At 42.8% G+C, this 16,667-nt stretch overlaps 2 protein-coding genes across 2 annotated transcripts in view; one reads left to right on the top strand and one right to left on the bottom strand.

The window, feature by feature from the left end:
- acad11 (acyl-CoA dehydrogenase family, member 11) overlaps nucleotides 1–16,384 on the top strand; it is a 36,472-nt gene extending 20,088 nt beyond the window's left edge. The window contains exons 14-20 of the mRNA XM_079489740.1: nucleotides 9,304–9,376; nucleotides 10,942–11,027; nucleotides 11,662–11,733; nucleotides 12,138–12,292; nucleotides 14,779–14,895; nucleotides 14,998–15,107; nucleotides 15,533–16,384. Coding sequence (XP_079345866.1) covers nucleotides 9,304–9,376; nucleotides 10,942–11,027; nucleotides 11,662–11,733; nucleotides 12,138–12,292; nucleotides 14,779–14,895; nucleotides 14,998–15,107; nucleotides 15,533–15,647 — 728 coding nt within the window. The 3' untranslated portion in view covers nucleotides 15,648–16,384. The remainder of the gene's footprint in view (nucleotides 1–9,303; nucleotides 9,377–10,941; nucleotides 11,028–11,661; nucleotides 11,734–12,137; nucleotides 12,293–14,778; nucleotides 14,896–14,997; nucleotides 15,108–15,532) is intronic.
- Nucleotides 97–4,788, bottom strand: ackr4b (atypical chemokine receptor 4b). Its single transcript, XM_079489742.1, has 2 exons — nucleotides 4,661–4,788; nucleotides 97–1,444 (listed from the first exon to the last, which is right to left on the bottom strand). Exon 2 carries the CDS (start codon nucleotides 1,432–1,434, stop codon nucleotides 319–321), a length of 1,116 nt encoding a protein of 371 aa, XP_079345868.1. The 5' UTR covers nucleotides 1,435–1,444; nucleotides 4,661–4,788; the 3' UTR covers nucleotides 97–318.
- Nucleotides 16,385–16,667: the final 283 nt, after the last annotated feature.

The following is a 16,667-nucleotide window of genomic DNA, read 5'->3' as shown; positions in this document are numbered from 1 at the left end:
GACGCTGAAGAATTCATTCTCTCGGTATCTGAAGTTTGAGTTGCATTAACTGTAAATATGACGGATGGCTGTTGTGTCAAAGGACATCTTGGCCTTTATTTTACATATTGCCCATAATACAATATAATATATGTTATATAATATAATAAAATGGTTGTATTTAGGAGCAGCATATTACCGTAGCTTTTGTCTATTTAGTTAATAACATAATAACTCAAGTTAAAGACTACCACACACATTATATATAAAAAGTTTGTTGATATATTTACAAAAAGGTGCATGAGGTGCATAAAAAAAAGAAGTCTTTCTTTAAAGTCTTTAGATTGTTAAAGTGCTCGTGTCATTGTCTTCCGAGGCGGACTGCGAGTGCGTGCGAGTGTTCGTGTTGAGTGCCATTTCCACCGCCGGCTCCTGGTCGATGCGCTGCGGGTGTCGCCCAAGCCGCTGCCCAATACATTTGGCAGTCCTGAGCACGTGACCCCTGAACGAAGACCCTACGAAGGCGTAGAGGATGGGGTTGATGCAGGCGTGTGTCAGCGCCAGGCTCTCAGTCACCTGCAGAGCCCGGTCCAGCCCCTTGCTGAGGTCACAGTCGGTCACCAGTGCATAGATGACGTCCAGTGCTCGGCACAGCTTCACCACGTTGTAGGGCAGCTGGGTGAGCAGGAACACGGCCACCATGGCCAGCAGGACGCGCAGGGCACGCCACTTCCTGTCCCTCTGCACGCCGGCGGCGCGGCTCAACGCCCGCCCCACCCAGGAGTAGCACGCCACCATGACCAGGAAGGGCAACAGGAAGCTCAAGGTCACCTCCAGCAGCTCCATGGTGGCCTTGGCGGGCCGGGCCATACTGGGAGGGTAGATGGCCATGCAGGCCATCCTGTGGGACGTGTGCGTCACTTTGGAGAAGACTAGGTCGGGCAGGGCCAAGAAGCCGGCCGCCACCCATATCGCGACGCACACCAGCAGCCACCGCCTCCGGGCCCGCTGGCCCGTCCCGCTGCGACCGGCGGCGTGACAGGCCAAGGAGCGGTAGCGGTCCACGCTGATGCACGCCAGCAGGAACATGCCGCAGCCGAAGTTTGTCCCGTACAGGAAGGTGGCGACCTTGCAGGCCGCCTCGCCCAGCCTCCAGCCGTGCACGGCGTCGGCCGCCCAGAAGGGCAGCGTGAACAGCAGCAGCAGGTCGGACACGGCCAGGTTGAGGATGCACACGTCCGTCAGCGTGCGCCTCCGCCGCGGCGCCGCGTACACCACCACCACCAGGGCGTTTCCGGCGAGGCCCACCACCAGCACCAGGGCGTAGATCGCCGGAAGGAAGAGGCCGGCGAAAGAGCGCACCGCCTCCTTGTCGCACACGGTGTGGTAGTCGCTGTAGTCATAGCTGTCGTTGCCCGAGTCCCCGTAGTCGTCGACATTGTGGTCATCGTCCATGTTCGCTACGCTGAGGGGAGAGAAGAGAGAGGTGCAGGATTTAACAGAGGTTTCCTGCTAGGATTTATGTTTTCTTTTAATGTTGTAAATGTAACAACTTGATTACTGTAGTCTAGTTAACCACGATACATATCGTCGCTGTCGAGTGGAAACCTTGTAGGCTATGTCCAAAACCGTTAGCCTACGCTTTAATAGCGGCCAGCAGGCGAACGGCAGTGACTCTGGGCGCTAAAAATCTCCTAGTGGGCATTCCTGCTGTCATTACCGTATGTCCTCGCTTTGAGGTGCATGTAAAATGAGTACCATAAATGGTTCCGCGTGGAGGGTTTGGATGTTGTCCAAAAAAATATTTTCATGTTTTTGAATGACGTTCCTCCGCCCACTTTTTTACTATGATTTTGCCTGCTATCGCCAGTAGTTTCCGGGTCCCATAGATACATAATGCACTTCCGGAAAATACACCAGGCTGTCGCCAGCTGATAAAACACACCTTCACATTTCAGGAAATGGACAAAAGAACCTGTGTTCCAAAGGATCCAGTGTAGTTTGTAGTAGTCACAAGTTTTTGTTAATACTTTTCATTTGTTCAATACTGTATGTATAAAATACTGAGACATAGTTAATTTAGAATTTAGGCATTTAGCAGACGCTCTTAATCCAGAGCGATTTACATTAAGCAAAACTTTAACTTTCAACCTATGTGGGGCATGCCATTATACTGTAGGTGAAACTGTATTTAATTTTTTTACAGTGAAAATAACTGATGTGCAAGTTCATCATGCGACACATTATTTCTGCTACTGCCATGTGACAAAGTATAAACTAGGGCATACATTTATGGAGCGAAATTAAAAATAAAACAATATAAAAGGATTAGAATCTAATCCTTTTATATTGTTTTATCTAATCATTAGATGCAAGGTTCCCACCCAACAGCGACAACGTTAGAGTCGGCTAGGTTACAGTTACACATAACAGATTCTGAATGACGTGTTGGAATGACACACAGAAAGGACGGTGGTTGGTTTTTTTTTTGAATGAGGCCTCTTTAACCACCCCCCCCTCCCCACGGCCCACACTCTTTAACAAACTCCCAATTAGGGGCCCGGTTTAGGAGCCCGGAAATCACTGGTCTGAAAGTTCATTGCAGTGTACACCCTGCCCATCCATCCGTATTCAATGTGCTTTTAGACTGATTCACTATAGTATCTGAGGCATCTGTTGTTGTGTTCACACTGGCGGTGACAAAAGCTACATTGCTGACGAGTTGCTGCTGAAGTGTTACTCAAGCCACACTGCGTACATCAAAAGGTTCGGCTCAAATAGCTCAGAGAACCGGTGAACGGCAAGAATTATTTCTTTCCTTCCATTTTTTTGCGGAAGAGCAGACTATGGGGAGAGAGAAAGGGAGTGGAAGTGGTGAAACAAAAACATAGATTGATTGACGCATCACTGCGTCATTTTGGAGCGCTGAAAATAAGTTGAAGTCAGCTCAACTTTGATGTGCCGTGTGTCATCGTGCACGTAGCAACTAGTGTCAGGCATCATCAGTCTGTAGCTTCATGTTGCTGACTTTAGTTGAATATGACTTGTAGCCTGCTGCTGCTATGTTGTCATTAGTGTGAACCCAGCCTGAGAGCCTGACTTATTTTGCATAGTACGTGCAGAGATCTGTGGATGAGTCAAAGAAAAGAGTGGGCTTGGGAACCGCACGTTTCCTGTCATTTGGGACGGGGGGGAGAAAAAAACAAACAAAGCGCTCCAAATGCAGAAAATAAAAACGGATGCTTTCAGTGGAATCTCTCTCGCATGCTTTGTCCAACTGACTGTCTGTTAGGATTGTGTGCCGGCTAGTGCATCCACCCTGGCTGAATTCCCTGGGTTAACACACTGAAAACAATATTGGCCAAAGAATATCCGAAACATTCTGGTTACATTCTAGCACTGTCTAGCACTAGAACTTAATTTTCTCTTAACCACTTTTACCCTAGTTCCCCAATTGTGGGCATATGCCATTATAGACAAAACATTGTAAAAATAAATATTGCACTGTCCTTGTGCTGTTCTTTTTCCAAAACTTGAGTGTCTCTACCAGCCAGGGATTATCAGCTAGATGTTCCGGCTGCATGATTGCGAAGCTGTGAATGTTATCTTTGAACAAGACATGCATGCCCAGATGCCCCTGCTGCTGAACTGAGGGAGATGGTCACTTATCAGGCTTATCGTGTTGTTAGCATTCTCCTGTTGTAGGTCATGCTGAGAACTACATATGCAGGCTGCACACAGTAGTATCACTTCTTCAAACCAGCATACTTAATCAAAGCCCTTGTCCCCACTTCAGTGTAAATGAATAGGATGACCTTAGAGTTGTCTTTGTAGATATGAGCATTATTTTTGCAATGTAGCTCAGTAACAACTTGAGTTTAGGGAAGTCTGCGATGCTTTATAACAGAGAGACCCATAAGCAGGTGAGTGATGCAGATGGCATCATAGCTGATTGAGTTAAAATGCAGGTGAGGTTTTGATAATATTGTGTGCTTCAATGTTAGTGTGGTATGTCGGCTTTGGCAGATGGGACATCTCCAGATTTGTAGCCTCATATTACAAATAGCTTTGAGGTTTGTTATGTAATACGTCAATATTTGTTAGCAGGGAGCTAGGAGGGACCCTTAGTGAAACAGATGTTGCTAAACGGATATTCAGAAGTATGTGAAGTATCCATCCTGCTGTCATGAATACACAGAGAAAAAAAGAAAAGAAAACGGTAACATCATGTGTTCATTTGACAAGCAGTCTAAAACTGTAAGGGTAAAGTATTAAACTCATGTTTAATTTACTCTCAGGATTCTTCAAGTGTAGCATAAATTACTGTGGGCAATATAAATTCAAATATTACGAAATTCCCTTTTTTATTTTCTTTCAATCTTGGCCTCAGCAATATTAATCCAAATGTCACCATGCTATTTGTATCACCATTACATCAGCCATATGCAGTAGTAAAGTAATAAAGTCTTTGGAACAGGACTTTGACTTTTGCCTTACAAAAGGTAATGTCATGGTACAGAAAGATGTTATGGAAACACAACAGAAGTCCAATCCAAAACCAAAGCTTATTTAGTTCACCTTCACTGCTGTATTCTGTGTAATCTGTAGAATTCAGCTTAGCCTACAACACATATATAATATAAATGTACATAAAATGGTGACATAGTAGACTGTCACTTACCCTCTGTTTGATTCCGTTTGGGTAGGTTGTTCTCAGATGAAATTGGTCCTGAAAGTCCTGTTTGCCACCGTTGTATGGAATGGAGATGTCTGAAAATCCTTTAATAGCTCTGTCCAACCCACGCTTCGAGGGAACACCTCTGTGTGGGTGGGTGCGTGCAGTTGGGGGGGGGGGGGGGGGGGGGGTGGTTGAGTGTGTGTGTGTGTGTGTCACTGTGTGCGTATTCTAGACAGCACAACACAAGGCAATGACACTCCTCCTTCAGTGAGTCATGCACTTTATCTGTGCTGGTATACTGTTAGAATGTAGAATGTAGGATGTACAGTATATATCCTCAGTCAGCTTTTCAAAGTAAAGTGTAGACGTTTTCAATGGCAGACCTGTCGGCTGTACTGCCATTGACATATGGCTCTACATACTGTATGCAAGTTAAACTATTTATAGACGGGTGCTTAGATGCTAGGCATGTCGTTTACTGCTAGTAGTGTTAGTCAGGTAGATGCTAGTAGTATTGTATCTCTGCTGTCGGGGCAGAAACCAAGTATGTCCACATTTTTAAAACAACACAACCCTGCCTCATTTGGAGGTGCAGGACCAGCATGTGATCTCAGAGCACATATAATAACACAACACAACAGTACCACATTCCAGGAGGTACTTGACAAGCAGTGGCAACAAGGCTGCGCTTTCTGCTTTTGTTGGCAGTTACATAACTCACCTCAGCACCATGTCGACTCACTGAGGAACAGATCGATAATCCTGGACAGCGGTTTTGAAGATGCAGAGGAAACCGAAACCATCTCGATGGACTTTGTGGGGATTTGATGAGTGATCAAAGGATAGTGCTTGCTTACATGCCATCCACCTCGCCAAGAGACACACACAAGTCGTCAAGTGTGATGGCACTGACATCCTGTTGCTCTTGTATTCTACAAGTTGCAGCAATGCTCCGGTTCCGCTCTAATGCACAAAGACCTTACTGTACCTACAGGGAAAGATGTTATGTGCCAAGATACAATCTGCCAAAAGTTGAGGATAATATCCTGGTGCTTCCAGCTTGCCATGCCCGCTGTGATACGATGAGCAGTTTTTATAGAACAATATCACAATATCGATATAAAGGTATCAGGTAAAATATATAGTGATATTTATTTATTTGTGTCCATATTGCCCAGCACATTCACAATTACACAAACTGCTCAATCTGTTATTGACTGACTTTTTGAAGTTCATTCCGACACGCACTTTGTAAGACGCTCTGGATAAGAGTGTCTGATAAATGGCTAAATTGAAGATTGTGTAATTTACACCACAAATGGATCATCTTGATTTCATTTGATATCGGCTCTGTCGGGTGAAAACCTCATATCCAAGTAGGGGCGTTAATTTGGGGGAAAATATTAATATTAAAAATATTAAATATTAAAATATGGAGGTTTCTGCCTGACAGCAACGATATACTGTAAGTTATTGTCCCTTTGGGCAAATGTGTCCTTTGCATTCGACCCATCCTAAGGAGCAGTGAGCAGCCATCTTTGCCATATTAGCTAGGATTTGTGGTCTTGTAGTGCTTTGTAATGTACTGTAACAGAATCCTGCTCATGAGCTTGACTGGTTGCGTGCCCAGCAAGGGTTTCAGGAACACTAACTTGGGATACTTTAAATGTAATTCCTTTGCCCTTTTACAGTATGCTCTGTGGTTTCTTTTCCACACATTTGTAAGAATAATGTTTACTTACTTAAACCTTGTAGAGATCTTACATTCACTCTCTCTCTCTCTCTCTCTCTCTCTCGCACTCTCTCTCTCTCTCTCTCTCTCTTCAGAGCAGCCTTCCCTTATTCTCTGAGAATGAGTGATATGATGTGAATGTTTGTTAGCTTTCAGATGTGTGTACTGTGTAGCATAGCATGTGTGGACATGCCTGCTGTCACACAGCACCTTGCTCTTTACCATCAATGCTATGTTGTGCTTGTTGATATGTCATCTGATGGCTGTATTTAAAAGATCAGGAGTGACAGATATAAATCTGAGTGAGGCTGTTAAAATAGCCAGGAGACCTCGACCTTATAAGACTTCACTGGAAAAGTGAGAACCCAAAGTATCGAAAACCCAAAAGATGAACTCTAGAGAAATGTAAAGTATTGCAAAAAACCTGAAAGGATTTTGACACAAGACGCAAGCTCTTAAAGTATTTCTAAGTTATCTTTAGTTTTTTCTTCAGATCCAGAGTGTGTACAAATGTAAAGAATAGAGGAGAGAGAATTCTCCTAAGTGCTCTGAATGTCATCATATCATATCATCATATCATCATATATATGCACAATATATATATATATATGCACAATATATGCATCATATCATTTTGCACAAACATATATACTGAAAAACATGTCATAGATCAGGATTCAGCTGTCACATTTCAATAGGTTGAAAGGCCCCATCAGAGTAAGGTGTCATCAGGCTGTCATGGGCGTCCGATGGTCTGAATCCTGTTTTCGACTTTAATCACGTTCCGTGATTAAGATTCTGTTGATGACTCTTTATCTCATAGGGTGAGAGTGTATGTTTATCCTCATCTTTAAGGGCAAAGATGTTGTCATGTTGTTTTCCATTTAATCTTATTTCCCTTTGGTACAATTGACAATCTGGAGTGGGTGACAGCTGATAGTGGAATTAATACACACGCAAATATTGATATGACATCACTGGGTGACAGGGCAGTCCTGTGCACCAGATACAAGAAGATTTACAAGGTCTTTTTTAACATACTGTAGTAATAAGATGTGAACATAAAATATGAAACAATAAATCCTAATGTAAGAAAATACCCATCAAGGAGGTGCTGCTGAGATAGTGAAGTCAACTCAGTACCTTATTTCCAGATTATGTTTCAACAGTTTAAAAGGATTGTTTTGCCATTAGGACGTGTTGGGTTAGGGTTATACTCACTATATACTGGATCATCACCTAGATCTGCATATACGGAGCTGGCCAGCAACTCTACATCTGACCTCAAACCCTTAGATCTCCATATATGGAGCTGACCTGTTCTGATATTCCATATGTTGATCCTCCCCACCCGTCCTTCCTGTTCTGACATTCCATATGTTGATCTGACCTCATCAAAACCTGTACACTCAAGACACGCTCCATATATGGCGAGTACATAATTCATTCCATATGTTGATCTAACCCCCCCATGCCAACGCGCCAGTGCTCGCCCAGCAGTCTTCCGTCTGCCGTCACCCAGGCGGATGAAGGGCGAGGTCGCTTCTTGTCCTCACGACCTCTTACTGGTTATATGATATAATTTTCATTAGTTATTTGTTTCAATTTTGTTTAGAATTGTTGTTTTCCATGTCACTCGCATAAAATAAACCACAACCAGCTACGCCCAAATATGGAGTGTGTTATCTAACCTCAATGTGTTGTCAGGGCATCAGGCGCAAACAAATCAGTCGGCTCCACAAAAGAACAAAAGGAAAAATGAGGGCATTTACCTCCCCTTGTGGTCTCCTGGGAGATGGTTTTTCAGGCCAGTTGTGAAGGAAACCAGTGATTCACATCCTTGAAAGTGTAATGGATGGTGTCAGGGCAAGGGCATTCCACATTTCCGTGGAGTAGTAGAATGAGAATTTCCCCATGTTTGTTAAAAATTTGAGTCGGTGGTACCAGATCATGGTGTTGTGGGTGTTACTCACTTTGGAGAAGTAGTTTCGAGTGTCTTAAATACCACTCCTGTTGATTTGAAAAAGGCTGTGCTAGTTGCTTGGTTCAGTGGTTCCCAAAGTGCGGTCCGGGGACCCTCAGGGGTCCTTGAGGGAGTTCCAGGGGGTCCCCAGCTAAATGATTATTTGGAACCAAATGGACCCTTATGGGTCTGTAACTCTTGAGAGTGTACAAATGTTACAAATGTTGTACAAACAGAATTTGTACACTCTCAGAGTTAAATGAACATTGATTTTACCATATGTATTGGGGGTCTCAGAGATAGAAATGCCATTAAATGGGGGTCTGTAGCCTAATGCATGTCAAACTGGGGGTCCTTGAAATTAAACGGGTTGAGACTCACTGCTAGAGCCTTAAAGATATTCTCCTATGGGGGTCCCTGCGTGGCATATCTCTTCAAATGGGGGTCCGCGGGCTAATTAGTGTCAATTCTGGGGGTCCTTGACCTGAATACGTTTGGGAACCACTGGCTTAGTTAACTATAATATCTCTGGGAGCTGTGTGGTCATACTTTGGGCTCTGGTGTAAGCTATAAGGTTTCCATTAATAATAAAAAAATAAGTAATAAGGACAAAGGAAATGTAACTCATCAGGTAGAGGTCCAGCAGAGAGTCAACCGAACATTTGTCTGTCTGTACCTCCGTCCATCCTTAGCACATCACAGATGAGGACATTTGTCTGTCTGTACCTCCGTCCATCCTTAGCACATCACAGTTGAGGACTGTTTTCATTCCACACTGAAGTCACATAGAGTACAAGGTTGTCTGTGCTCTTGTTTTAATTGATCCCCAGACAACCTATGCAGAGTAATGCATTTGATGTATTACCTTGTGTTTTCCTTGCTTTCTGTAAATCTCTCTGGATTAAGAGTGTCTGCCAAATGCCTAAATTGTCAATTCACTGACCGTCACAGGTGCTGGTAACCCACAATGCAAGGTGTCCATCGTGATGTGCAGGAGCAGCAGCTCTCAGGATGTTAACAACAGGTCAGTAATGCAGTCATACATTACTATTAGTTTTATTCTGTTTGTTTGTGTTTGTGTGTTTTTTTTGTATATACAGTATATATATTGTTTTAGTTGTTTTCTTCTTGTCACTTCCTACTTTATGACTTATTTATTGGAAATCAGCTTCACAGGGAATTTGGTTGTATTTCCCAACATAGGCATGTACGCATGTATGTACTAACCAGTAAGCGGTAACCGCTACTATCATGTAATTATCCAATAAATCTCATTGACAGTTGTAATTTCCACTGATCTTACTTCAAGGCAAAGCAAATAGCAACAATACCACTTCAAATGACCACGACCAGGGAATTTAGCACCGTATACACACTATATGTTTTGTTGCTACAATGTGATGGAACCTCTCTTTTTGGCAAAGTTACATGAAAAACAGGAAGGACGGACATATTCCCCATCAATCCCCCCTGGATGCAAAAACCTGTTGAAAGTTTCAAAATCTCTCTATAAATGCACCAAGTCTCTGTGTGTAACTGTAACGATAACTCTGAACCTAGGCCATTTGGTGCACTCTACGTTCCACAGCAGGGCCGTGCAGAGAGCACTGAGGGGGCAGGGGCTCAAACTCCAGAAAAGGGCACATGTGTGCGCCGATTTTTGGGGTGGTCTTTTTGTGGAGTCCGTCCCTTGTGCCATTTCATGTCATTGGACAGTAAAATAAGCAATATGTTCTCATTAGTCTGAAACTAAAACTGACTGATGGCAGATTAAAAGATAATTCATTATGATAGTGGAATCATCATTACTTGTCAAATGTTTATTGACCCCCCACACAAGCCCTTATTGGCCCCACACATAAGCCCTTATTGCCCCCCCAAGCAAGCCCTTATTTATCCCCCACACAAGCCCTTATTGGCCCCCCATATAAGCCCTTATTTGCCCCCCAAATAAGCCCTTGTTTGCCCCCCACACAAGCCCTTATTGGCCCCTCACACATAAGCCCTTATTTGCCCCCCACACAAGCCCTAATTGTCCCCCCAATTAGGGCTTTTGGCTTTTTCTTTTAAGTAAAGGGCACTTTCTGCAAAAGGGCAGGTGCTCAAGCCCCCCTAGCCCTCTCCCCCCCCCCTCCCCCCCTCTGCACGTGCCTGTTCCACAGGGAGTTGAGACTGCTTGAGGGACTGTTTGGACATGATAGGAAACTCTTGTTATTGACTCTTGTTATTGACGTAGGCTACATTCCGTACATTTGTGAGGTTTGTATTGGTCCACTCCGTGAATGGCAAAATGATCTGCATTCGTACAGCACCTTTTATCCAACTACACTACAATGTGTGTTACATTCACCCATTTCACACAGCTCAAGGACACTTTGACACAAAGCCAGGCACAGACCTGGGGATGGAATCAGAAACCAAACGGGTCCCAAGGTGGCCACTGTACCTCCTGAGTCAAGGCCGCCCTGAATGCAACCAATAATCCATGAAAGTGTTGTGTATATAAATAATGCCAAAAAAGCATTGTTGAATTGTACCAAATAAACTAACAAGATCTTAAAGCTCTGATTCAGATCTTTGTGTTCTCAGGCATGGCCAACACAGCATGGTCCTGGTACCAATGGACAGCCCTGGAGTGAAGCTGATCCGACCACTCACTGTGTTTGGCCAGGATGGTATTGTTTCTTCCTAGTCAAACAACCCTCCTGTCCTTATAAATATGACTATAGCTGAGTTTTATATCCAGTACATGTTTGACCCTGAAAGTCATACAATATTGTTTTTATTGAGACTTACACCCACTCAGCCTATGAGTCGTGCGGTAATTACTGGGAGCTGATGGTAGGGCTGATGAGCAATCCATCTCCCAGGTGTGTAACGCATTGAAATGAGGATAGACTGCAGCATAAGCTGATACCGACAATATGCCTCTCTGATCTACTTGTACTCAAGTACAGTACTTAAGTACAATTTTGAGATATTTTTTACTTTAATCAGTATTTCCAATTGTTTTTCTCAATACTTTATGATGCATTGTGAGCTTGTAGATCTGTTATTAACAAAAGATTCTCATGCATTTTGAACTTGTGAAATGGGACGTATCCGCACAATGAGTACTTTAGCTTTTGGTACTTTAAGTATATTTTTTGATGCAGACACTTTTGTACTTTTAGTCAAGTACATTTTGAATATGGGACTTCCACTTGTAACTATTGATACTTTTACTTAAGTAAAACATTTGAACACTTCTTCCATCACTGACCAAATGAGACTATTTAATTCGTAGCATTTTGATTTGTCTAAACCCAGATGCTGTTCATGGTGGTCACTTTGAGGTGCACTTTGACAATGTGCGTGTCCCGGCCTCCAATATCATCCTGGGTAAGTGACTGTTTGTATGGTTGTGTATCTATTTACTGAAATCATGCTTACTCAATGGAACTTCATCACATGCAAAGACCTGCAGCTAAAGTTATTGGCAATAGGATGCAAAATTGCAAATATTAAAATGTTTCTGCATCAGATAACACAGTGGTTTAGTTCACCAGCATGTGGTATACATTTCATGCTTCAAATACCATTTGGTCCTTCAATTTTGCTGCGTTTCAATATTTGGAATAGATATTTTGGAAAAGAAATAAATTGAACCCATAGCACGCACAGTACCAACTCATTCAAACTGTGTGTGTGTGCGTGTGCGTGTGTGTGTGCGTGTGTGTGTGTGTGTGCGTGTGCGTGCGTGTGCGCGCCCCCGTGTGTACGCATGCGTGTACTTGTGTACCTAGGAGAGGGCAGGGGATTTGAGATTGCCCAGGGTCGCCTGGGGCCTGGCAGACTGCACCACTGCATGAGGGCCGTGGGCCTGGCAGAATGGGCACTGGAGTTGCTCTGCCAGCGCGCCTCCACCAGGGAAACGTTTGGCAAGAAACTCTACCAACATGTAAGTGAGGCATCTCTCTCATCTAGCCAGTACTGTCTCTGTTCTGTGACAGCCAGATACAGTGTCAGAGTTTTCAACTGGTGCCCACTGGTGGTATGTGAAGGAATTGCATGTGGTCCCTGATCATGCATTTAGAAACGTATAGGAAAGTGAAGACTGTCTTTTGTTTTATTAGATTTTTTTCCTGAGAAACTAAATTATCTGGCTATGATGACGCCTAAATGTTGTCATTTACTTGGAAGTTGAAGAAATTCCACAGAAAAAGGGAGTAATTGTGATCTCAAGAAGGGGGAGTGTACACAGTCTGGTTCAGTCATTATTATTAGGAAATATATATTGCATGTGTGATGTGCTCGTCGTTCATACAATCAGTATATCAGTTAAAATAAAATGTATTTAATGTGGAAGGTTGGATAAAGTAAGAACGGAATTATAGTAACTGAGATAAGAATAGATCAGTGGTCTTTTCTGAGCCCTGGACCACAAGCATATTTCAGATCATTAATGACCGATAAGGGCTTGATAAAGTTTGTTGTGCGTATACTACCACAAGCCTTCCCTCCCCGCGCTAATTCATTCAAATATGTTTTTTGAGTGGTGCAAACCACTCCAACAACCAGCTTTGTTTGTATCCGTGTTTGTGTGAACCTGTACGTGGGGCCCAAAAGAATGAGCATGGTTACTATGGTCACTGACATTACGTCAGACCACAGCTGATCAGGCTATATAAGACCTTGCACCACTCAGTTCACACGGGTGTGATTTTTTATGGACTTGTGAAAAATCATTTAAACATTTTAATATATTTAACAAAGGTATTTTATTTATTTCCATTTCAAAACGTTTTCCCAAGGACCATTATTGTTTGAGAAACAGTGGGATACATCGACATGGAATGCATAACAAGTGTGAAAAACGAATCTTAGCCCATATCCCCACCCAACACAACAGTGCGGTCCCCAGGTTAATTCTTGAAAACCCCTGCTTTAATAGCATGCATTTGTTTGAACTGTTTGCGTTTGGTGACCCCTAGTGGCCAACATCAATACAGTAGTAAAAATATCAGCAGTTGCAGTTTAATAGGCCAAACTTCCACTTTCACAAGTTATGTGAAAATCTAATGGGCAGATGGCCATGAAACATGCTGAGCACCGTCATGCCCTGGAAGATGACCCCTAACTATTTAAGTGACCCCATCGTCTAGTCCCAACCTCACCTGAGGCCAATATATTAACTTTTCACACATAATCTGAAAGGCAGATTCTAGTATCTGGAGCGGATGTCTTTTGTGGGAACTACGGATGGAAATTTGCATTCACTAAATGATGGCATATTTTATCATGTGTATGTATTACATCATGTCTTAGTGCTCAGTCTGAACCCATCATAATCAACAGACTTCTTTGAATTCTCTGTTTTAGTGTCAACTTTGTTATTTTACTTTTGGATGAAAAGGTTCTTACTTAAAAAACAAAGAAGAAAATGCGTTTCACATGCCTTAAAACAATATTACACAGTTTCTCTCTGAAGAGACCTTGAACAGTGAAAGAGCTCTTGTTGTCTCCACCAGGCCGAAGGCTTGGGGAGAGAGTATGTTTTGCACTCCGTCCGTGTGTGTGTCCGTGTGTGTGTGTGTGTGTCCGTCCTTCCGTCCGTCTGTTACCAGCTAATCTCCGGCACCGTTAACCCGGTCGATGCCAAACTTTGCACACACACTCCCTGGATGCCAACGATGAACCTCTGCCCCACATTTTCCAGAACGGCCTGTTATAGCGCCACAATGAGGCAGCTTTTCACATTTTTTACCTGAAACTGCACCGATCTGCGTGAAACGTTCCATGCACACTCCCTAGAGGCCAAGGACAAACCTTTGACCTGCACAAATCGTTACACAGTATCTCTATGGTCATGTGCTCAAGTCGGATCTGTCCGATATTTCATATTCCATCCTAATTGGCTATAATTGGCTTTCACAGTTTGCAAGATTGCCCCGTTTTGAACAAAAGCCTCAAATCATGAACGCAGCATGCAATTTACGTGAAATCTTTCACACATTTTCTTACTAGGCTGAGGAATATATCCCACCCTTTTCACATTGGCCTGTTATAGCGCCACCAACAGGTTGATTTTTGAAAAACACATTTTTTGAACAAAATGCCTCAAATCATTCAATTGCCATCAAAGCCGTATGAAGAAATGGCAACCTTTTCACATTGGCCTATTATAGCGCCACCAGGAGGCCACAACCTGACCTGCCCTGGTGGAGACATGTGCCCCGAGGGGCACTTTTTCTAGTTTTCCCTGTGTTGTTGCTCAAGACCCTGATGCTACAGTAGATATGAGGGTGTGGAGGGCAAAGATTCAGGAGTCCTGATTTACATGGAAACAATGAAGGATCTACAGTAGCAGACACAAATGTCAACAGGCGCTCTGCGCTTGGTATAAAGACCTCCACTCACTGTCCATGTTACTGCTTTGTGTTGTAGGAGGTAGTGGCTCACTGGATCGCAGAGTGCCGTTTGATGATAGAGCAGACCCGCCTGTTGACTCTCAATGCTGCCCACGCTCTGGACTCGCAAGGAAGCCGAGCTGCAAGCAAACAGGTAATTGCAATGTCTGAAAAATCTCTCTGCTCAAGTGGAACAGCACCCCTGACTATGTGTACCCAAGTTCGAAGCGACTCAATTCCCTCTGTGATTGTCTAGATCGCTATGATCAAGGTGGTTGCAGCCAGGATGGCATGTAAGGTGGTAGACTGTGCCATCCAGGTTTATGGAGGAGCAGGTGTGTCTGGAGACTTCCCGCTAGCACAGATGTAAGTACCTCCAGACAGTGTGCAGAATGTTCCAGTCACTAGGGCCTTCACGATTATGAAACTGTACTTGACTTGCTTTAATAATTGTGATTAAGGATTTAATTGCGTTTGTCGTTGCACATTATGAATAGAAATCACATTTCTGTTTGGCTTTTAGGCTTCGTAAACAAAATGTGCACTGCACAGGGCACATATGACAAATACCTTACATCATTTAATAACTTAAAAAAAGATAATACAGCGTTTTGAGCTTGTAGAATGGCTATTTCTAAAACTTTTGCAATTTTTTTGAAAAAATTACATGAAAATGATTGAATGATTATGCAAAAGATAATTGTGATAATTGTGTAATGATTGACATGCCGACCCGTCACTTTGCATCACATCGTGTCTACTGAAGTAAATATTGTCCCTTTCATCATCAGGTATGCCTATGTGAGGACCCTGCGCATCGCTGATGGCCCAGATGAGGTTCATCTGTCCTCCATCGCTCGTCTGGAGCTCAGAGATCAGCTCAGGAAGACACAGGCTAAGCTGTGATGTCATGGTTAATTCAGGCCCCAGTCGAGACTTACCACAATGTTTATTTCGATCTGCTGTAATGAATGCAGTGCCTTACTTGATCTCAAAGAAAGTTGGAAAATAAATCCTTATTTTTGTTTAAGCATTGGCTACTTTAATAATACAATCTAGATACTTTTAAATGTACTATAATGTAAAGTAAAATAACATCAAGATTTGTAGCACCACACAATACTTTCATACTGACCTCTGCTGTCGGGGAGAAACCACCTAACTCCAAAATGTTCATTTTTCAGAAAATGAAAACTTTACATTGTTCAGAAAATGAAGAAAACGGTATATTTTGAAAACAAAGCAATAGTGCCTCATCAAAGTTGGTGTTGCGACTTTATATATATTGTCAATTACTTTCATGAGAGGTGGTGGAGTTAGCTGTTTTAACAGACAGTTTGAGGGTCCAATGGCATTAAGAGGTTTTGTCAGAAGCGCTTTTTAATACATCGGTTCAATATTTTTTAAACAAACACACAGACGTAAATGGTGTTCAATAACACTGATTGAGGTCAGCCTGCCAACCGTGCTCTGATAGGACCGATCTGTATTTGGAATACATGAAATGTATGTAAGATCACAGACATTCTAGGGCTATTAACTTGAGTAATATGAAGTAAAATGAACTAAACCGAGTATATTCATCATAATATTCAAACATGTATTCACCAAAACCAACTTACAGTTAGTTAAGTGACTTTTGTGCCCGGACAAGTGAATATATATGTACATCTTTAATTAAATGTTCTGATGAATTGAAAATGGAGGACCCTGAGGTAAAAAAGTGTTTTTTTATGGTTTTATCCTCGTAGCAGCTTTTGTATTGACTTGTGCTTTCATTTGAAATGTACCCGTTCTACAAACTGTGAATACAATTATTAATCAATCAATCCCAACATACATTATAATTTGAAGACTGGATAATCCAATACTGTATCTCCTTTTCAGACTCATGAAATGAAGGAAATTGACCCCATGTTTTGTATA

Source organism: Electrona antarctica, assembly GCF_951216825.1.
Source record: "Electrona antarctica genome assembly, chromosome: 20".
NCBI lineage: Eukaryota > Metazoa > Chordata > Actinopteri > Myctophiformes > Myctophidae > Electrona > Electrona antarctica.
This window is presented reverse-complemented; position numbering and strand designations above follow the sequence as displayed.